This window comes from Heptranchias perlo, chromosome 13, assembly GCF_035084215.1.
Source record: "Heptranchias perlo isolate sHepPer1 chromosome 13, sHepPer1.hap1, whole genome shotgun sequence".
NCBI classification, from domain to species: Eukaryota; Metazoa; Chordata; class Chondrichthyes; order Hexanchiformes; family Hexanchidae; genus Heptranchias; species Heptranchias perlo.
In genome coordinates, this window is record NC_090337.1 from 18,813,768 (window position 1) to 18,836,922 (window position 23,155).

A 23,155-nucleotide genomic window follows, 5' to 3' on the forward strand; every position below is an offset into this window, starting at 1 on the left:
TATCAGTGCCACCTATTAAAATACAACCGTATCAATGGAACATCAGTGCCACCAAGTAAAGCAGAGCTGTACCAATGCAACATTCGATGCGCTGGTGCCACCCATCAATGCTTATTCCACCAGTGAAACTCTAATTTTCACTCCCGGTGACTGTAGTGCCAGAAGTTGCTAAAGTAATCTAGAGACTCTGAGTACACGGGGATGTGGAGTTTCCGCTAGAGGTGCAATCGGCAAAATGTACCTAGAACGCGCTGGACACTGCAACGGTTTTGCCACATTGGTTACCCTCAAGTTTCCGCGCAAACTCATTAGCATAAACTCGGACGTAAAATCTCCCATGAATCAGCACAATCAAGCAGCGTAATTGATCATAAACAATTTGTGACTGGAACAGGGCATTCTCCAGCATCACCGAGGAGTGGAATTGCCAGGAAATGAGCCATTCTTCAACTGACTGATTTAATGTTTTTGTTTTTACTTTGATCTCTGATTTGATCTGCCTTTGGTACACAAGACCTGTGATCAACAGTCAATTGAGGCCACACAGGTATGTCCTGCTCTGCTGTAATTGGCTGAATTTAAAGTAATTGCAGCAGCAATCGTCGCTTGCCATTTTAATTCTCCGTTCCACTCTGACCTCGGCCTCCTAAACTGTTCCAATGAAGCTCAACGGCAGCTCATCTTTCGAATAGGCACTTTACAACCATCCGGATTCAACACTGATTTCAATAACTTCAGATGATAACCACTGCTCCTATTTATTCGGACAGCAGGTGCTGGTTCTGCTGTTGTCATTTACAGCTCCTCTAGACCCATCTTTTGTTTCTTTACTTGCCCCATTACCACCCTTCCTTGCTGTGCACCATCCCTTTTGTCATTTAATCACTCCTGCTCTCCATCCTAGCGCAGTCCTTCCCTTTTGTTCTTTCCTCCCCGCCCCTTCTCCTCCGCCACCACCCCCCCCCAACTTTGCCTAGCTTATACTTGCTTAAAAACTGTTAAATCTTTAGCTTCTTCCAGTTCTGGCGAAAGGTCATCTACCTGAAACGTTAACTGTTCCTTTCTCCACAGATGTAGCCTGACTTGCTGAATATTTCCAGCATTTTCTGTTTTTAATATTACACCTGGATTAGGCTTCAATTGACTGCTGGTCACTGCAAGTACCGGTGATAAACGCTGGATTCACGAGACCGCAGGTGCCGGTGTGCCAAAGAAACTAGGCGCAATGTGATGAACACCCCCGAACGGGCACAATCGGCGAAAAACTCGCCATTCCGACCTGGGGGCGTGGCCAGTTCTGTGGGCGGGGACTGCTTCGGGCGAATGTATTTTTGAACCAGCGTAAAAGATCGTGGATACTCCAGGGCAAAGTGGCTATGGGCACAAGTCACGTTTAAAATTCTGTGATCTTTAGCACTATTTCATTTGATTACGCCCAGATTACGCCAATGTCTGGGTGGAAATCAGGCAGAAACTCCATGCCCCGATGTTTATTGTGTTTTTTTGTAAGGCAGCACATTATTACTTCTTTATTGTACAAGTCTGCATGGCACATAAAGTGGCACCTTTCACTTGAAGCAAAAATTAATCCTACAGAGAGCAGACTTATGTTTATTTCCATCTTTTAGACGTTTAATATACAATTATAATTTTTGGGAAATCTTAAGTCAAGGTCATTCACATTAGTGTCAGCATCAAGCACTTGCAAGACAGATACAACACAAGTTAGTTATGAGGTGAAGCTTCCTTTTATTCTGTCCAACCTTAAACACAGAAGAACACGTATTACCATTTCAGTGCAAATTTTTACATCCCCGACACCAGCCATCCTCATTGCCTCATTGAGGGAGACCGCAAATTCAGCACCAATTGGTGTTGAATTGTGGGTTTTGTGTTGTAGGACCTGGACTGAGACTGCTCAGTTTCATTTAGAACTCTTGCAGCTGGCAGAGAAAGAGCAGACTTTTCTCAGAGGTTCCAACCACTGCACCAACCCAGCCCTCTTTTTTTTGCCACCAAAAAATAAACTTTTTATGTAAAATAAAATACAAACAAAAGAAAGACGGTTTAAATATACAGTGTAACCAACAACTTACATTTCTATAGTGCTCAGTACCTTCAAAAAGACATCTCAGCAGTTTACAGGGTGAAGAATAGCAAGTGGACAGCAAGCAGGGGTGGAGTAAAAAGGAAGAGAATCAGGAGCAGGCAAAAGCATGATCTTAGGTGTTGGTTTTTAAAGGCAGGGAGAAAGGTAGCAAGGCAGAGATATTGAGAGTGGGTGTTGCAAAGGAAAAAGGGCAAGGTGGCTGAAGGAGCAGCTGCCAATGGTGGAGTAGAGGGAAGGGGGCACAATGGGCTGGTTTTGGAGACTGGAGGGTACGCAAAGGGATATAGAGCTGGAGGAGATCATGGAGGTAAGGAGGGGCAAGACTGTGGAGGGATTTGAAGGAAAGGACAAGAATCTTAAAGTTGATACTCTGGGACATGAGAAGCCAGTGGAGCTTGACGAAAGCAAGGGTGGCGGGGATGCACACCTCCGTGCAGGTGAGTACGTGGGTCTTGGCATTCTGGATGACTTGTAACATATGAATGGGAGGCCAAAAAGGAATCAGATATGCTTTGAATCCTTAATTTAAAAATATATTATAGTGTGCATCATTGGCTCACAATAAGACACCTAACAAGGTCTCAATTATTACAGCTGGTAATATATTCTATATTAATTATATAAATGTCTTGTCAAATCAGGAATCACACCTGTACCTTTCTCCCCCCACCCCCATAGATCTATGGGTATTTTCTTTTTCCATAAAAACACATAGGGAGCCAAGACCATATTAGATATCTCATCCTGGTTGCTCCTTGCATTTCCTATTAAAGCCACTGTACTGGCCAGGATTTTAACCCAGCAATGATGAAGGAATGATGTATACATCCAAGTCGGGATAGTGTGTGACACCTGCTGCCCAATGGAACATAGGAATTGCAAGTTGAAAAAAGACCAATGCACATCTAGTTTGCCATCTACCCATCCTCGTAGTCACAAGCGTGGGTTTGGGAGGTGCAACCGCAGAAGCTTGTAGACACATCCTGTAGATAGTACACACTACAGCTACGGTGGAGGGTTGGATGTTTAGGCTAGTGGGTGATGTACCAATCAAGTGGATTACTTTGTTATGGGATGGTGTTGAGCTTCTTGAATGTTGTTGCAGCTGCACCCATCAAAGGCAAGTAGAGAGTATTCCATCACACTCCAGACTTGTGCCTTGTAGGTGGTGGGAGGCTTTGAGGAGTCAGGAGGTGAACCACTCGCCGCAGAATACCCAGCCTCTGATCTGCTCTAGTAGCCACGGCATTTATATGCTGGTCCAGGGAAGTTTCTGGTCAATGGTGAGACCCTAGTATAGTGATAGTGTGGCATTCAGTGATGGTAAAGCCATTGAATGTCAAGGGTATTGGTTAGGCTCTCTCTTGTTGGAGATAGTCATTGACTAGCACTTACATGACACGAATGTTACTTATCACCTATCAGCCCAAGCCTGGATGTTATCCATGTCTTGCTCATGCTTCATTATCTGAGGAATTGTGAATGGAGCTGAACAATGTGCAATCAGCAGCAAATAGCTCCACTTCTGACCTTATGATGGAGGGAAGGTCATTGATGAAGCAGCTGAAGATAGTTGGGCCTAGGAAGCTGTCTTGAGGAACACCTGCAGTGATGTCCTGGGGCTGAGATGATTGGCCTCCAACAATCACAACCACCTTCCTTTGCAGCAGCCACTGGAGAGTTTACCCTCTGATCCCCATTGATTTCAGTATTACTAGGGCTCCTTGGTGCCACACTCGGTCAAATGCTGCCTTGGTGTCAAGGGCAGTCACTCTCGTGCAATTAGTTTATGTGCACAATTGCCCACATCTCTACTTTCAATGCCTCAGATACTACAGTGGCCTCCACTAGTCGTTTCATTGAGGGCAAACTTCAAGGTGACAGAAAGCAATCTTGCTGAATACCCTTCTACAGGCAGAATTAAAAGATACTCATTCACTGGTCATCACTATAGTGGGCTCACTTAGTTAGACAGGATCCACATTATTACATAGGGGGTTGCACCAAAGTGCTGGAGCATATGAAGCATCCAAGGACAAGTCAGCCATGGGAGGCTTCCAGATCACACCCTAGGTGAATGGGCTTTATGAGTATTGCAAGATGACAATCTCTAATAAGTCAATTAGAAAGTATCATGGCCAAAATCTTATCTAAATTTAATAGAGAATCGGTGCTGCTTATTCCTTCAAGAGCGGTAAAGAAGGGGATTCTGTTAAAAAAAAATAAACACACACTGATCTGGAGTGGAGATATGTGATGGAAAATCACTCAATTCTGATTCTGTTTGAGCATTGTTATTCGAAAAGCCTACAGATTTGCTCCCCCATTGATTTTGGATGGGGTCCTTTCGAGACGATAAAGGTTTGGCAGACAGAGGACAATAATTTGGCTCTGGCATCTCCAGCACTCCAGAAGAAAGAATGTCCACTTTTTTCCTCCGTTTTGCATGTTAACTACTTCCTAGTACTCAGGGTACTATTGCTGTGTCTAATGGATGCACCTATGTGCAATATTGTTAATCTGACCATAGTACAGTTAAGATTCCAGCTGTGTGTGTAGTCTCTGTATTGAAGACTGACCAACTAGCTTACTGTACAAAACAAAATTGTCAACACCATTAATAGACTGCAGTTTTACCAAAAAAACAAATTATCAGCTACAACTGTTTTATGGGATTTCTGCATGACATTCTGCTGAATGAGTCGATGGTGAGGGTATTATTTCAAATGTCAGTAGATGCAGAAATAAGAAACAGATGAAGGGATTGAGGAGAGATTGTTGACTTAAAGTAGCAGCACGTTTCTATGAGATGTCCTTTCCCTGCTGCTGCCCTGTTACAGAAGGAAATAAAAATGTTTTAATTGAACTATTAGGTTTTACTATGATTGCAGTGAAACACAATAGTTAGCATTGCTGCATGGTATGTGAAATACTAATTCTATTTCACTTTTACATTTGTATTTATTTTTGCATTCTTTGTTTTAGTTCCTTTATTTGTCTCTCCCATTTCATTTATAGATTGATTTGTGTTAATGGGGACATAGCTTACCAATACCACTCTTTAATCTCCATAGTAAAGTGCAGTTTCACTCTCTCAGTGGTCGAGGTAAACTCTCCCTCCATCAGTATGAAAGTAACTAACTCTCAACCTGCATCAGTAGGAGAACGATTCGTAAGTATACAGCAACACTGTTAAAGCTCATAGTTCCATGTGTGATTTTGACTCTACAATGTTCTTAATAAGAACTCTCTTATTGAAGGGCAAAATTCTGAACTAAACTAAACTAATATTTTGAAGAGACAAAAAAACCCCAAGAAAATCACTTGTAAATCTGATTTCTAAAAGGGATAGCTTTTCCCATTGCTGTTGCATTAAATCCTAGTAACTCTTCTAAGGCATTGGAATAGGCAAAAAATGTTTAAATCTTTGTATAAGTGATAAACACTTGTAAGTGCTATCTCTGGGAAGGAAATGGAACTGATCTTAATCATCCTCAAAGAACACAGGAAAAGGTTCAGTACACTGCTACAAGAGATTGAGCAGTGTATCTCGCTCTATAGTCTTCTGAGAAGACCATTACCTTGTGCAGTTCCATCAGAATAGGATGTTTATCAAGAAGTGTAGAATGAGGCGATTATAGTGAATATCATGACCTCAGCCACGATTATTTTGATTGACAGTGATGACTCTAAGCAATACAGAAATTATTAGCCTGTTTCTCTATTAATTTCCCCTCAAACATGTGGAGATAGTTTACTGTTTCAAAAAACATACAACTTGTTATTCTAACCCACAATTATATTTTTAAAGGTCTAATTTTATTAAAATTATCTTTGCTACAATAAATTTGATGAAGAACTCAAAGATGAAGTAATGTAACAGATAAGCTTCAGTCCACCACAACCCAAACTATTGTTACACCAAAACCCATTCATTACTATGGTAATTGTACAATATCCTAAACTATATCAATTCACCCAACCTTAAATTAAATTAATGCATCACAACCCAAAGTATTAACACACCAGAACCTCAATTATTTCAACACGTGACATTTGCTAAAAACTTGTAATGGAGAAATGGGATTGCTTATTTTGCCTTTCAATTGCCTTCTTGAGATAAAGTAAATAAGTTTGCAAGCACTAAAATCACTAGGACAGCATCTAAGCTTAATTTATTCAGAAACAGGCTCTTAACATTAATGTTTTGTTATTGAGAATGATAAAATATAGATTATTCACTCATGTTGTTCTACTAAATTGTGCTAAAGCAAAAAAGTCTTCATACAGCTCCTCTCCTTATATCAATAGGTTTCCTATTAAGAGTTACAGCAGCACAGGGCTGCTGCTCCGTGGCTAACATGCTAAAATGGTAACCAGAGTCTATATCGGTGCCAACAATGGGAAAAGACTGGCAAAATACAGGCATATGATTTATTGCATGGCTTAGAGATATGTCAATATATACATTTTCAAACCTGATTCTGTAAATCAAAAGGGGGGGGGAAATCTTCATTTGGAGTTTCTCAGAGTCCAGTAAATGGTGTCTCCTATTGAGTACTTACTCACAGTTCCACAGACAGCATGGTGAGTGCAGAATAACCTGCAGTATTTATTCAGGGTCATTTACCAAGTCTCAAGAGTTGCTAACTCATGGAACAAGCTGTCACCTAGAGCAGTATATGCAAGCAAACCTCAGCTGAAGTATTCAATAATTTAAAAAAAAAGACAAACACACGCCCAACTTGACAGGCAGCAGAGGAATATGAGCTTTACAATAATAGGTGAGAGATGAAAATGGTGTGAACAGGTCCTGCACTTGAGCCTCGATGGACTAAATAGTCTTTTTCTGGGTCTTACCTTTATCTTCTGATATTGTAATTAGTTTTGTTGCAGTTGACATTTTAACAATACATTCACAATGATTCCTCCTTTCCAAAGTGAGATGAAATACTATTTTGAAACAATAAAGTGATCATTTCTCACCATGCAGCTGGAAAGGTCATCAGGAGGACTAAAGCTTCCACATTCTCATTTCCCGACATGCCAGATGCATCCCCTTAGCTATTGGCTCCATCCATCCTGCATGTCAATACATCTCCTGTATGCTACACCCACTCACCTAACATTATGCCCTCATTTACTGACTTCACCCACTCTATCCTGACACACTCACGCTGACTGAAATACTGATAATCCTAGTAGCACTCATCTACATGCAATCCCAGAATGAGAACATAACCCTTTATTCATGATGGGAAATGGGCCCTTTGGCAAGACAACTTCCCTACTGCAAGATATTAGGTCACCCCTTTGGGATTTTCTTATTTTACTGGAGGAAGACAATTCAGTTAAATCTGGAGATATGGTATTGAGCACATGCCATCAATTTATCAGATATATCAGTAAGGTTGTCCCAGGAAATAATTCTGGTTCCCTTGATACCTTTACTTACATGTGAACTAATGTGATAATGAACTAACAGGACTGTGACAATAGCAAGCCCACCCATCTAGTTAAGAACATTCTAACTAAGCCAACTGCAACAGATCTTCTGGATGCATATTTTTCCGATGCCCCCCACCCCAACTTCCAACACAAAAATTCTTTACTAAATGTAATCCCAAAGATGTGTGTTCGGTTTTGAAAGTGTGCAAAGGATCAGCAGGTGAAGGCCATGGGTGAGATAAAACGTTACACAAATGCATTTATTAGGCAACTATTATAATCAACTTCTGTTTACTCCAATTTAAGATTCTTAAGGGTGCCTCCGTCACACCCATTACAGTAATGAAAGTGGGATTATGACAAAGTAGTACCTGTGGAGATGTGCTGAAAGCCAAGGTACTTTTGGTCATCTGTTTTGGACTTGTCCTAAAGTTAAAGGATTCTGGGTTAGAATCTTTGAGCTACTGAAGAATTTTAAAAATATAATGTTTGTTCCATTCACAACAGCCGTAGGAATCCTAAGTGAACCAGCATTGCATATCACACTGACCAGATATCAGATTACTTCCTACAAGACTATTAATATTGGAAAGTTGACACTCTGTGAATAATGCTTCCATTATTTGGGGACCCTCAAGGAATTCTCTCTGAATAGAATGACCTTCATTCACCGCATGCCAACAACAAGGCAACTACTTCCTTCACTAGTCAACAACATGGTAACAGAAGTGATACCTGTCAGCTCCCTTTCCTCCCCCATGACTCATTCCTTCCTTCGCCTTCCACATGGCACACTTCACTACACATTTCTCCATTCCTATTATACCTGCCTACGCACTTCCCATGTTCCTACATCACATTTCACTAAATGCTACCCCATTTTATGTCTTCATACTCCCTCTTTCCCAAAACATCTCACTACGTACATCTTGATTTGTTGTGTCATGTCTTGAGGTGCTTCATCTTCCACGTAGCAATATCCTACATGTGCCTCCCTCTTCACTTGTTTCCTCCCATCATGGTACTTGACTTCCATGTTGCAATTCCCAGCATTTTTAACACAAAGCTCACTGCCCCGTGATATTGGCATGAATGTGCACAGTCCTTCCACGTTCTACTTATAGGTTTTGATCCAAGACCTGACAACAGATGAGCTTAATTTGTAGAACTGGATGAACACTCACAGGGGGCTGACTAGCACATCTCTCTGTTTAGCCACAGTCCACATGAACAAGCAGAGATTTAATATTTACCATCTTTTCTTCTCGTATTTTTCCTGCAAGAAATCTTTGACTTTCTGAGGATCTCTGAAATCTGGATAAACTGATGATCTTTCATCGTACAATCCCAGCCAAATCTGTTTGCACACCTGAATTTAAAAAAAATGCAGAAAACGGCATCCTGTTAAAAATGACAAATATACCAGTTGTAAGGACTTATGTTTAGACTTGTTTTTCAGCAGTTATGGGCAGATGTACTGAGAAGATGCAAATGTAGCTTCATATTGCCAGTACAGTTCTAAAAGTGCAGATTATGCATGCATTCATTCACAGTGCTTTTTTACAAATTAAAATGTAGCTCTGTCATTGTCTTACGGGCCATATAAACTGCACCATATGAACCACCATAAAAATCAGAATGTATAATCATAAGATGGAACGGTAAGAGTGTGTTGGAGTAGCCCAACTTGGCCAGATTCTGCACACAACTAGTTAAACACCAGAGGCAAGCAAAAACACTCCAAAGAAAAAAATGGAGGAGGATGGACCCCTCCATCCAGCTCAGGACAGGGCAGTGAATGAGCATTAGAAATTTAGACTGATCAAAAAATCTACAAGGGTTCTACTGTGTACTTCTCATGGATGTAATGCAATGGATTTTTTCTATTGAAGGTAGAATGCATGTACAACATACACATTGAATTTAATATTTAAATGACACGTAACTGAAGAACATCTGAATGAGTCAACAAATTTAACTGGTTATATATACTGTAGTCACGGGTGAAGCTACACAGATGTTTTGATAGTTAGGTAAAATTATTTTTTAAAAATTGATTTTCCTCAAGAAAAAAGTACATACGCACAACTTATGAAGGCATTGTAGAGTTAGGCATGTAGTACTTTAAAGAATACATTAGGGTAGTCTATGTGAGGAGGAAGGTGGAGGGTCACGGTAACTTTATGACAGTCCCTGGGATTTTGTCGGCTTGGGGGTATCAAGGCTTTTATAAATATGGCAATGAGTCTTGTAAGGTTGGGGCACTGGCCTTTGTGACACACTAGGAAGGGGCTTACTTTGTGGCTTTTGTCTGCCTCTCTTGGGCACTAGTCCAGATTTGTGTGAAAGGTGCTTGGGTCAAATAGGCTTCCAGGAATGGGTTCCAGATTGCTTGTTATTTTCCCCACATTCCATGCAGGATCCATCCATATATCCCCCTTTCTGATTGGCATTTGCTGAGGAGAGTGCTATATTCCACCACAGTGAGGAAGCAGGGAGCAATGAATCATCTTTGTAGTTAGCAGTGCCATCTGCACCAACCCATGTGTTTTTTTTAAATTGATTTTCCTCAAGAAGAAATTACTTTATGAATTCAGTGTACGGCTAGAGGAATACATTGGGGTAGTCTATATTGTATGCGTTTTCCAGGAATATTTGCTCCACAGTGAGTAGACCCAGCTTGTTCTGCAGGGATTGAAAACCCCGTCTTACTCTCTACGGCATTTTGGGTTGTTGTCCAGAACAAATCAGGGGGCAGGACCAGAACGTGTGCAGCAGTGTATCATTTTGGCCACAGAACTTCCAACATTTGTCTCCCAGGGAAGGGTGGAATTTGTGGATCAGATGTCAGCTGTGATATGTTCAATGCATTATCTTGAACTGACCCTTCTGCATTCTGTTGTAGGTCGTAGTCATGAGAGTCTGTTTCCACACTTCTTTCAATTCCTCCTCAGTTAACTGGTGACCTAGTTCTCACTTTCAGGCCTAAGGCTTTCTAGAGGCATACACGTCGGAGATGTGTTTCCAAGAATTTATTGGGGAGTGAACGCATAGTTCCAATGGGATTGGCTCACAGTGGGAGTTTATCGAGCATGCCTGAATGTTGAGGAATTGTGAAGGAGATGCAGACCTCTTTCTCGGAATGGTGTCAGTGTTATTCTGGGCTCCTATCAGCCTTTTTAATGGAAAGGGAGCGATGTAGCCAAAAGCCCAGAGCTCTGCTGATCTTCCACCACATTAATTACAAACTGTATGCAACTCATCAATTAAATATACAGAATTACATCTCCAAACCCTTAAGTAGTCTGTAGGTTCAACTTATTAGGCTTTTAAGTAAAGCTGCTTCTCATTCACCAGAGTACTTTTTGTAGACAGAAGCAGACACACAGAACAATAATAACATTTCTGATGAAGGATGCACTCCTGAAATGTTAAACAAACTTGCATTCATATAACATCTTTCATGTCCTCCAGATGTCCCAAAAGCGTCACAGCCAATTAATTACTTTTGAAGTGTAGCCACTGTCATCATGTAGGCAAATGCAACAGCCAACTTGCACTCAGCAAGGTCCCACAAATCTGTTTTTTTTCGTGGTGTTGGTTGATGGATATATGGTGCCCTAGACATGTAGAACTCCCTGCTCTTGTTTGAATAGTGCATTGCATACAAAAGGCAGCACCTCTGACAGTGCAGCACTGAAGTATCAACCTAGATTACATGGTCATGTTCTAGAGTGGGGCGTGAACCCACAACCTTTTGATTCAGAGGGATGAGCACTACCACAGAGCCATGCTGACACTTGTCTTCTCTCTTCACAGATGTTTATTTCCAAAATTAATATTTTTATCAATCTCACGCAAAAGAAATTGGCCTTGAATTTTTCAGAAGAGAAGTTCAGAGAGAAAAATCAGAAAAATTCAGGTAAGTGTCACTCTTATAGAATGTTAATCAGGTAAATCTGTCAACATGTCTCATTCTCAATGTTATTTTATTTGTCTATCCCCCTCCAGAAATGATGAAACAACTTTTCCACTAGCAATAGGGCTGGATTCTAGCATGTAAGCAGTCACTTTCTGCCATTCAACAATTTGCAGTAAATCTGGTTACATTAAAACTATAATGGTTTTAAATAATGCACTTACAGGACTGTTATTTGGCTTGATGTATAGCTTCTCTTCCAGGAATTCATCATACTGTAATCCTTTATAAAATATTTGGCATGGAACAGTATTCTGACAGTTCTGAAAGCAGGTGCAGTTATGGGGAGCAGAAGGATACAGATTCAGCATCCAAACAGACTAGATGCAAGGAGGATGTCCCCCTCCCACAGTCTCAGGATACGGGGTATGCCATTTAGAACCGAGATGAGGAGAAATTTCTTCACTCAGAGGGTGGTGAACCTGTGGAATTCTCTACCACAGAAGGCAGTGGAGGCCAATCATTAAATATATTCAAGAAGTAGATAGATGTATTTCTTAATGCTAAAGGGATCAAGGGATATGGGGAAAAAGCGGGAACAGGGTACTGAGTTAGACGATCAGCCATGATCATTTTGAATGGCGGAGCAGGCCTGAAGGGCCGAACAGCCTACTCTTGCTCCTATTTTCTATGATTCTATGAAATGAGAAATGGTCCAATGACAACAGGGTGTGGTAGATAGGTTCCACAAGGTTTCTGACATTTAAGTAGAGCGAGGCCTAAGGAAAGTTCTTTTAATGTAAATTATTGGCAGATGTGAAAAACTTCTGTGTTAAACCAGAAGAAAACAAGTGGATGATTCAAAAAGGAAATGGATAGAGTTCTAACTGAGCAAACAGTTAAAATAGACTTTGGGATCTCAGCTCCCTCCTGGTTGATGCAAGCTCCTCATAAAGGAGATATCGATTGTGGAGAAAGAAGAGGCAGTATAAGATTAAAAGGATATACAGGAAAATTGTAGCTATATAGCTTGCTTGAAGTTCAAATTCATGATTCAGGTTATTTATAACTTTGCTGACAGAAAACAATTTTCATGCTCAGAACAGATCCATTTTTAATGTGATCTTCATTTCTTGCCAAGTTTGATCTGCAGACACATGTATCGATTGTTGCCACATACCAGTAATATTTTATGTAGTTTCCATGGCATTCATTCTGGAGCAGTTTTCAGTTTTCTACAAAACCTCTGCCTCGTTCTCCTCACTACTCTTCATTAATATTTTACCTGGTATCTAAAAAAAAACTTCAAGCATTTGCCTAAAATGGTAAAGGCAACTTTAACAAGCTCATCAATAAAACAGGATTGAAAAAAGTAGTATGAATGAATACTATACTAATAGAAACTAATAATGGAAGAATGACTTTGGATTCTGCTACTAAGGCATGGATACAGAAAACAACATTACTAGAGCAATGGATACTGTATGCTTCAATGTGGATTGGTACAAAAGTGTAGAATACAGTATTCCATAAGATCTATGCCATGGCTTGTTTACAGGATATTCAAAGGCAAATGGTACTAGATGCAAGACACAAGGCACACTTGGGCTAAGGCTGAGTGGCACAAGGGCACAAGCCATGACGCGCTCCATGAGGGAGTTATACAAGATGAAGAAATATTGTGTACTCCAGAAATGAGCAGTAAAAGGCTGTGGAACACTACGGCCCTGGCATTTATATATGAGGGAGAAGAAAGAAAATAAATTAATATAAACAATATTACCTAGGGAAGAGGAGGGAGAGGAGAAAGACGATTTTAAAGTAACATTCTTCTTGGTCCCTTTTTATTTTGCAATAGCTTTCATTTCTGCCCTAGTTTTGACAATATATCTTTGCCGAGCGCAATCCTACTCCCAAATAACTCATCAAGCAGTAGCAAGTCTCACTTTGATGCAAGAAAAATACAAAGATTCATGTGGTTGCAAACCCCAAGTGAAATTTCAGAGACTTCAACTGGAAGTTGAAAATTCCTATTGGGAGTCTGTTTTCAGCTGATCACTGACAATTTTGGATTAGGCTTCTGCCTCCAATATGGACAGTGTGACCTAGGAGGCTCAGAAAGGTAAACAAAGTGTTTAAAATATTTTTTTTCTTTCCAAACGGTTAGAGTAGAGCAAATAGGCGAGTCATACATTTCAGGAGGGTTCCAGGTTCAATCTCAGCCAGTGTGGGTAGTAAGGGCACACTTGGCCCTCTGGGTTAAGGGGTAGAGGCATAACATTGCCAGAGTTCTCACTCCTGATCACTATCCAGCACATTCTGCAAGAAGAATGTGTATGGGAAGGTCAGATGAGGAGAGGATTGTGCTCAGTTGTGAGCGCCCCAAAACGTGAATAGAATCACAGAATCATACAGCACAGGAGGCCCACCGTGCCTTTGCTGGCTCTCTGAAAGAGCTACCAATCAGCCCCACTCCCTTCTTTTTCCCCAAAGCATTGCAATTTTTTCTTTTTTAAGTAAAGATCCAATTCCCTTTTTAAAGTTACTACTGAATTGGCTTCCACCACCTATTGACTACATTCACTGCCACGGCTCACATGACTAGCTGGCACTTTGGTGAGATATACTACGTGCACTTTCTGAAAATGGTCAACCTAGAGAGAGCCTAGATTTTTGCTAGATCTGCCAGCGTTCTCAGGGTTAATATTCCAAGATCTGGGGTAGTCAGCACAAATGGACTGAACTCAGTCATCACACTTTACCAATAAACCTGGAGGGCTCAAAGTAATCTTGGGGCAAGAGCCCAGAAATTTCTGCAGATTACAAACAAGAATGTTTTCTTTCCATATAGTTTCATCCGAGAGAATCAAACCTGAAATCAGAAGTGAAAAATATCGAAAACATGCCAATAATCAATAATATCTGGTGCCACCTCACTAAACAAAATAAATCAATTCAAACAAGTTCTCAATCATACTTACCTCATTACCATGTTTTTGCAGAAACTCAATTTCTTGCTGTGTGAAGGTGGTCATGGAGATTGACTTGACTCTTTGCGGAGGATTCAGCCCTCGTCTAGAGGTTTAAAAACAAAAGTGATATTGTCAGCTATTACAAATCATGCATTTTATGCTTCCAGAGGCTTTTTAATAACTTGAGTTAAATCGATAAACTACACCATCCATCTGAAGGCATCTTATTAGGTTTTACAAGCCATAATAGCTCCCTCTACTGATCATTTCTCTCCCCCCTCTGAGATAGGGTATAATTTACTGCTAGTACTGGATGGAATAGTGAGTCAGAGGATTCTCCTTTTCTCTCTGGGAGAGAGTTTCAAATCTGCCCCATACAGAAGGAGTAAACTCTCCCCTCTGCGCAGGGCCTTTTTGACAAAGCTCTGGTGCAAGATTCAGTATTTATTGCTACTCCAAAGAAACACCCTACTCACTGTATATCCTCCCACATTTTCCATTTTGTAGAAGCCCATTGGTATCCACCTATAACAATAACAACTCACAGCTCTGGCAGTGTATTTCTGATTTCACCTTGTTTTTTTTTACCTCTGATGTAAATACTGATGCAGAGATGAAAAATATTAATTGAAATTTAATTTTCTTTTAAACAAACATTTTTGATTATTTGTTTTGTGATCATGGTAAAGGATGTTACTATTGGAAAATGGAACACTTTTCTACTTTACCTGGTGTCAGCATCAAGCACTCCCAGGTCAGGTATAGATAGCACAGCTAAAATGTAAACACATCTGTCTTAGATTATCTGGGATAGTCTAATTAAAGAGGTTTTTTTTAAAAAAAAGTAATGTGTCCCACTTGCCTTTGTGTAACAGCAATTCCCAATTCGGTCAGATGATTTTTCATTCTCCAAGGGGCTTTACAGGTTTAGCAGTGCCTTTTTATTTGTGCTATGATTGTTGGGATAGTCCCAGCTCTGAATCACATTAAGGTAAAAAGTACCAAATGGGAAATCCTACTGCCAAGTAGACTACGACTGGAGACCGAGAAGAAACAGCACATTATTTGTTTTAATACTACAGAAAGGGGTGCAATATTGGCTCTATTTTCACAGTGACATGAGAAGTGAGAATCATTTTCATTGCCAGCGTAATTTTCTGTAAAGGTAGGAAAAGCAAAACTGCACTTGTGCACTTGCTCACCCTCTGGCAACACTTTTCAATCATTAAAATCTAACAGATGGTATGGTATTGCTGGCTGCAAAACTCTGTTTTTATCTTCATGACATATTTTTGGGTGGCAATTTGCACTGGCTACTTTTATACTGTAGCTGATTTACTTCCTTACTAGTGTGAGATCATTTCTTCAAATGGTCTCATTAATAGTGCATCAAGCTCATTTTATATTTGTCTTTTACCATTTATTCTGCACACCAGAAGTGCAATATAAAAACAACAGGTGCAACGCAAGAATGAGATCTTCAACAGGAGCTATGGGCTTAAGAGGTAAATTAGGGCTCACCGTAAAAAAAAAGATTTTTGTGGACTATGCCCCAATCCTAGTTTAGAAACTGACATACGAATGCAGGGCAAAGCTCTCTCTATTCCGGTCTACCAACGTGCTTTAACCTCAAAAGAGCAGTCATATCGCACTATTAACCACTCTGGGCCATCAGCAGCAGAACTGTATTCCAGCACAATCTGTAACCTCATGGCCCGGCATATCCCTCACTCTACCAGTACTATCAAGCCAGGTGTTCGACCCTGGTTCAATGAGAAGTATAGAAGAGCATGCCAGGAGCAGCACCAGGCATACCTAAAAATGAGGTGCCAACCTGGTGAAGCTAAACAGCGGAAGCAACATACTATAGACAGAGCTAAGCAATCCCACAACCAACGGATCAGATCAAAGCTCTGCAGTCCTGCCACATCCAGTCGTGAATGGTGGTAGGCAATTAAACAACTAATGGGAGGAGGAGGTTCCTTGAACATCCCCATGCTCAAAGATGGCAGAGTCCAGCACAAGAGTGCAAAAGACAAGGCTGAAGTGTTTACAACCATCTTCAGCCAGAAGTGCCGAGTGGATGACCATCGCAGCCTCCTCCCGAGATCCCCACCATCACAGAAGCCAATCTTCAGCCAATTTGATTCACTCCACGTGATATTAAGAAACGGCAGAGTGCACTGGATACAGCAAAGGCTATGGGCCCCGACAACATCCCGGCTGTGGTGCTGAAGACTTGTGCTCCAGAACTGGCTGCGCCTCCAGCCAAGCTGTTCCAGTACAGCTATGACATTGGCATCCACTAGACAAAGTGGAAAATTGCCCAGGTTATGTCCTGTCCACAAAAAGCAGGACAAATCCAATCCGGCTAATTACCGCCCCATCAGTCTACTCTCAATCATCAGCAAAGTGATAGCACTGTCGACGACACCTTCTATCACGTGCCACTTGCTCACCAATGCTCAGTTTGGGTTCCACCAGGACCACTCGGCTCCAGACCTCAATACAGCCGTGGTCCAAACATGGGCAAAAGAGCTGAATTCTAGAGGTGAGGTGAGAGTGGCTGCCCTTGACATCAAGACAGCATTTGACAGAATGTGGCATCAAGGAGTCCTAGTAAAATTGAAGTCAATGGGAATCAGAGGGAAAACTCTCCAGTGGCTAAAGTCATACCGAGCACAAAGCAAGATGGTAGTGGTTGTTGGAGGTCAATCATCTCAACCCCAGGACAATGCTGCACAAGTTCCTCAGGGCAGTGTCCTAGGCCCAACCATCTTCAGCTGCTTCATCAATGACCTTCCCTCCATCATAAGGTCAGAAGTGGAGATGTTTGCTGATGATTGCACAGTGTTCAGTTCCATTCACAACCCCTCAGATAATGAAGCAGGCCGTGCCCGCATGCAGCAAGACCTGGACAACATTCAGGCTTGGACTGATAAGTGGCAAGTAACATTCACGCCACGACCATCTCCAACAAGAGAGTCTATCCACCTCCCCTTGACATTCAATGGCATTACCATCCATCGCCGAATCCCCCACCATCAACATCCTGGAGGTCACCATTGACCAGAAACTTAACTGGACCAGCCATATAAATACTATGGCTACAAGGGCAGGTCAGAGGCTGGGTATTCTGCGGCGAGTGACTCACCTCCTGACTCCCCAAAGCCTTTCCACCATCTACAAGGCACAAGTCAGGAGTGTGATGGAATACTCTCCACTTGCCTGGATGAGTGCAGCTCCAACACTCAAGAAGCTCGACACCATCCAAGACAAAGCAGCCTGCTTGATTGGCAGCCCATCCACCACCTTAAACATTCACTCCCTCCACCACCAGTGCACTGTGTCTGCAGTGTGTACCATCTACAAGATGCAGTGCAGCAACTCGCCAAAGCTTCTTCGCCAGCCCCCCCCAAATCCGGACCTCTACCACTTAGAAGGACAAGGGCTGCAGGCGCGTGGCAACACCATCACCTGCACATTCCCTTCCAAGTCACGCACCATCCTGACTTGGAAACATATCGCCGTTCTTTCATCGTCGCTGGGAGAAAATCCTGACACTCCCTACCTAACAGCACTGTGGGAGTACCTTCACCATATGGACTGCAGCAGTTCAAGGCGGCAGCTCACCACCACCTTCTCAAGGGCAATTAGAGATGGGCAATAAATGCTGGCCTTGCCAGCGATGCCCACATCCCATGAATAGATAAAAAAAAACTGACAGATTTCAAATTTTTGCTAAACTGCAGCCAGTCTTGGATTGAGGTAGCGCTGACCCAAATTAAGTTATTTCAGGTCTCTTACGGTTAACACGGAGAAGAGAAGGTGCACTGTACTTCACCAAAACAGAAAGACTGAATTTGAATTTCACATGATGGCCATTAAATTACAGGGAGGAGGTGCAGAGAAACAAAGTTGAGCGCATCCTTTGCTGAAAAAGATGTTCTTATCATTTTTCTTTTTGGAGGAGGAGGAGGAGGAATGATCAACAGTTTGGTGCTTATTATAATGTTCTTTCATAAATCTCCAGAAATCAAGTAGCGTGCTATTCATTTGCAAAATTGGCCCTGCTAAACACTCATTCCATACAGCAACAAAAGGCAAATAAATCATAGGCTGGTTCTAAAAGATGTCTGAAACAGTCGGCACTGTAAACAATGCAAATCAGGCAGCACAATGGGCCAGATTTATTGTCAAAATAGCGGTTAGGCTAACAGCACTCACTGTTGTTTATGCGCAAATCAGACAGCAACTTCAGGCGAGGGCCAAGTGTGCAGTTAAACGCAATAATCCAGAAGTTGCTGATTCAAAAATGTCCTTGAAGAAAAGAAACCTACCGTCCTGGCCTATGTGTGACTCCAATCCCATCCAAATGCGGTAGACTCTTAACTGCCGGCTGAAATGGCCTAACAAGCCACTCAGTTGTATCAACCCGTCATAAACACGGACTATAGTGGTTCAAGAAAGCCCACCAGCACTTTCTCAGATCAATTAGGGATGGGCAATAAATGCCGGCCTTGTCAGCGACACCCACATCCCGAAAGAGAATAAAAGATTACAGAACGATAACTAGAATTAAAAATGATAAAATTAATGCCGAAGGAATTAATTTAGTTATCATAGTTTTGTTATTGCACTTTACTGGGGCACATCATACACAGTGTAAGCCACAGACTGTAGGCTCCACTATGACACACTATAAAACTGGCGTCAGCCTCAGACTCCGCTGATGCATGACATGAACAGTAAACAGCCAGCTTGTCCACAGGGGCACATTGTAAGGCTGGCCTGTCCTCTACCTTCACTGGGACGTTTTGTAGAGTGTAGAGCTATGTTCACAGATAACTCTAATTAAGTAAATAAATAAAACAAGGTTAGATAGAGATGGCAGAGCAGGTGGTACGTCGTAACTGCAGCGTGTGGGAGTTTGTAGAGAGCAGCGTGATCCCAGGCAACCACATCTGCAGTGTCTGCAACTCGAGAAACTTCGGTTCAGAGTTGTTGAGCTGCAGACATTGCGATACATCAGGGAGGTGGGGGGGGGGGGGGGGGGGGGGGGGGGGGAGGATTATCTGGACACTTTGATCCAGGAGGCAGTTACATCCTTAGGTTAGGTAGTGGTTTAGATTTGGTCAGTGGTCAGGGATAGGAGGATGTGACTGCGAGTCAGGCAGTTATGGGGACCCGGGATGCAGTTATGGAGGAGCCTCAGCCAACAGGTACGAGGTACTTGTTACCTGTATGGATGAGAACAAAGGCTGTAGGGAGGATGGGCAAACCGACCACGGCAAAGGGGGCCATTCATGTGCGGAGGGTGGGGAGAGTAAAATGGAATGCGGTATTGGTAGGGGATAGATACTGTTCTCTGCAGCCGCTATCAGGAGTCCCATATGCTGCGTTACCTGCCCAGTGCCAGGGTTAAGGACATTTCCTCGAGGCTGGAAAAGAACTTGGAGCATGAGGGGGAGGAGCCGGTTGTCGTGGTCCATGTAGGAACCAACGCCATAGGTAGAACTAAGAATGAGGTTCTGCTGAGGGAGTTTGAGGAGCTAGGGACCAAATTAAAAAGCAGAACCTCGAAAGGTTATAATCTCTGGATTACTACCTGATATACATGCAAATTGGCATAGGGACATACTGATTAGATATTAAATGCATGGCTGAAAGAGTGGTGTGGGAAGCACGAGTTTCAATTCATGGGGCACTAGCACTAGTACTGGGGAAGAAGTAAGCTGTTCCGTTGGGACGGCTCCACTTTAACTGGGTTGGGACCATTGTCCGGGCGAATCGAGTAACTAGGGCGGTAGATAGGACTTTAAACTAAGAAGGGGGAGGGGTGGGGGAGGGTTCAGGTAACGGTAATTTTATCAGTCTAAAAAGAAAAGTCAAAGCTGTAGAGCAGAGTAGCGATTTGGGTAAAAACAAGCTCGAGTGTGTCAGGAAGGGACAGAGAGTTTAACAATGGTAATAGGGCATTAGTGACTACGGTCACATTAGGGAAAAAATGTAAAAAGTTAAAATTAAAAGGTACTGTATCTGAATGCACGAAGCATTCATAACAAGATAGATGAATTAATGGCACAAAGAGAGATAAATGGGTTTGATCTAATAGCCATTACTGAGGTGTGGTTGTAGGGTGACCAAGGTGAGAAGCTAAATATTCCAGGGTACTTGACTTTTAGAAAAGCAGACAAAATGGAAAAGGGGGGGGGGGGGGGGGGGGAGAATAGCACTGATAAGAAAGAATGAGATAAAGGCAGTAGTGAGAAAGGATCTTAGCTTAGAAAATCAGGATGTAGAATCAGTATGGGTAGAGCTAAGAAATAACAAGATCAGAAAAGACTGGTGGGAGTAGCTTACAGGCCCCCTTACAGTAATTATAGCTACTATAAATCAGGAAATTAGAGGAGCATGTAACAAGGGCATTGCAATAATCATGGGGGACTTTAATCTTCATACAGACTGGGCAAATCAAATTGGCAAAAGTAGTTTGGAGGACGAGTTCATGGAATGTATCAAAGACAGTTTTCTAGAACAATGTGTCGAGGAACCAACTAGGGAACAGACTATTTTAGATCTAGTATTGTGTAATGAGACAGGATTAATTAGTAATCTAATAACAAAGGATCCTCTGGGAAAGAGTGATCATAATATGATACAATTTCATATTGAATTTGAGAATGATGTAGTTAAGTCTGAAACTAGGGTCTTAAATTTAAACAAGGGCAATTATGTAGGTATGAGGGATGAGTTGGCTAAGGTAGATTGGGAAATTAGGTCAAAAGATATGACAGTAAATAATCAATGGCAAACATTAAAAAAAAAAATTCATAATTCCCAACGAATATACATACCCTTGAGGAATAAAAACGCCACAGGAAAAGTGATCCAACCATGGCTAACTAGAGAAGTTAAGGAAAGTTAAACATTACAAGAGGAGGCTTTCAATGATGCCAAAAAGAGTAGTAAGCCTGAGGGATTGGGAGAGTTTTAGAAATCAGCAAAGAACATGAACAAAGAACACAAGCCTGCTCTGCCGTTCAATAAGATCATGGCTGATCTTCTACCTCAACTCCACTTTCCTGCCCGATCCCCATATCCCTTGATTCTCCTACAGTCCAAGAATCTATCGATCTCAGCCTTGAACAAATTCAACAACTCAGCATCCACAGCCCTCTGGGGAGAGAGTTCCAAAGATTCACAACCCTCTGTGTGAAGACATTCTTCCTCATCTCAGTCCTAAATGGCCGACCCCTTATCCTGCAACTATGACCCTAGTTCTAGACTCTCCAGTCAGGGGAAACAAGCTCTCAGCATTTACCCTGTCAAGCCCCCTCAGAACTTTATACGTTTCAACGAGATCACTTCTCATTCTTCTAAACTCCAGAGAGCAGAGGCTCATTTTACCCACTGTCTCGTCACAGGACAACCCTCTCATCCCAGGAATTAATCTAGTGAACCTTCGTTGCACCACCTCTAAGGCGAGTATATCCTTCCTTAGATAAGGAGACTAAAACTGTACAAAGTACTCCAGGTGAGGTCTCACCAAAGGATGACCACAAATTGAGAGGGAGAAAATTGAATATGAGAGTAAACTAGCGAGAAATATTAAAAAATTATAAAAGCTTCTACAAGTATCTAAAAGGAAGCGATTAGCGAAAGTAAACGTGGGTCCCTTACAGGCAGAGACAGGAGAAATTTTAATGGGGAATAAGGAAACAGCAGAGACGTTAAACAAGTATTTTATATCTGTCTTCACAGTAGAAGACACAAAAAACATACTGGATAGAGTGGGGAACCAAGGGTATAATGAGAGGGAGGAACTTAAAGTAATTAAGATCAGTAACGAAAATTTTTTAGAAAAATTAATGGGACTAAAATGCCAACAAATCCCCTGGACCTGATGGCCTACATCAGAGAGTTTTAAAAGAGGTGGCTGCAGAGATAGTGGATGCATTGGTTTTGATCTTCCAGAATTCCCTAGATTCTAGAATGGTCCCCGTGGATTGGAAGGTAGCAAATGTAACCCTGCTATTCAAGAAAGGAGGGAGAGAGAAAACATAACAATAAGCCAGTTAGCCTGACATCAGTAGTTGGGAAAATGCTAGAATCTATTTTTTTTTTATTCGTTCACGGGATGTGGGCGTCGCTGGCAAGGCCGACATTTATTGCCCATCCCTAAGAGGGCAATTAAGAATCAACCACATTGCTGTGGGTCTGGAGTCACATATAGGCCAGACCGGGTAAGGACGGCAGGTTTCCTTCCCTAAAGGACATTAGTGAACCAGATGGGTTTTTACGACAATCTGGTAGTTTCATGGCTATCATTACTGATACTAGTATTTTAATTCCAGATTTTTATTTAATTAATTGAATTTAAATTCGCCAGCCGCCGTGGCGGGATTTGAACTCGTGACTCTGGATTTTAGTCCAGGCCTCTGGATTACTAGCCCAGTAACATAACCACTACGCTACCGTACCTTATTATTAAGGACATAGTAACAGGGCACTTAGAAAATCGTAATATGATTAGGCAGAGTCAACACGGTTTTACAAAAGGGAAATCGTGTTTGAAAAATCTATTGGAGTTTTTTTTGAGGGTGGAACTAGCAGGGTAGATAAGGGGGAATGAGTGGATGTAGTATATTTAGATTTTCAAAAGGTATTCGATAAGGTTCCACATGAGAGGTTGTTACACAAGAT

At 41.8% G+C, this 23,155-nt stretch overlaps 1 protein-coding gene across 7 annotated transcripts in view; it reads right to left on the reverse strand.

The window, feature by feature from the left end:
* The window catches only part of agfg1a (ArfGAP with FG repeats 1a), a 62,729-nt gene that overhangs the window by 36,311 nt on the left and 3,263 nt on the right, over window positions 1-23,155 (reverse strand). For 5 of the 7 annotated variants that reach the window (XR_010965431.1, XM_067995086.1, XM_067995087.1 and 2 more), the window contains exons 2-3: window positions 14,459-14,552; window positions 8,812-8,927 (exon numbers count right to left, since the gene is read on the reverse strand). Coding sequence is in view for 6 of the 7 variants with exons in the window: in XM_067995086.1 (XP_067851187.1) it covers window positions 8,812-8,927; window positions 14,459-14,552 (210 nt within the window). In the remaining variant the exon portion in view is untranslated. Of the gene's footprint in view, window positions 1-8,811; window positions 8,928-14,458; window positions 14,553-18,789; window positions 18,954-21,306; window positions 21,355-23,155 lie in introns of those variants that run through there. The other 2 variants (XM_067995089.1, XM_067995090.1) reach the window with 2 other exon arrangements.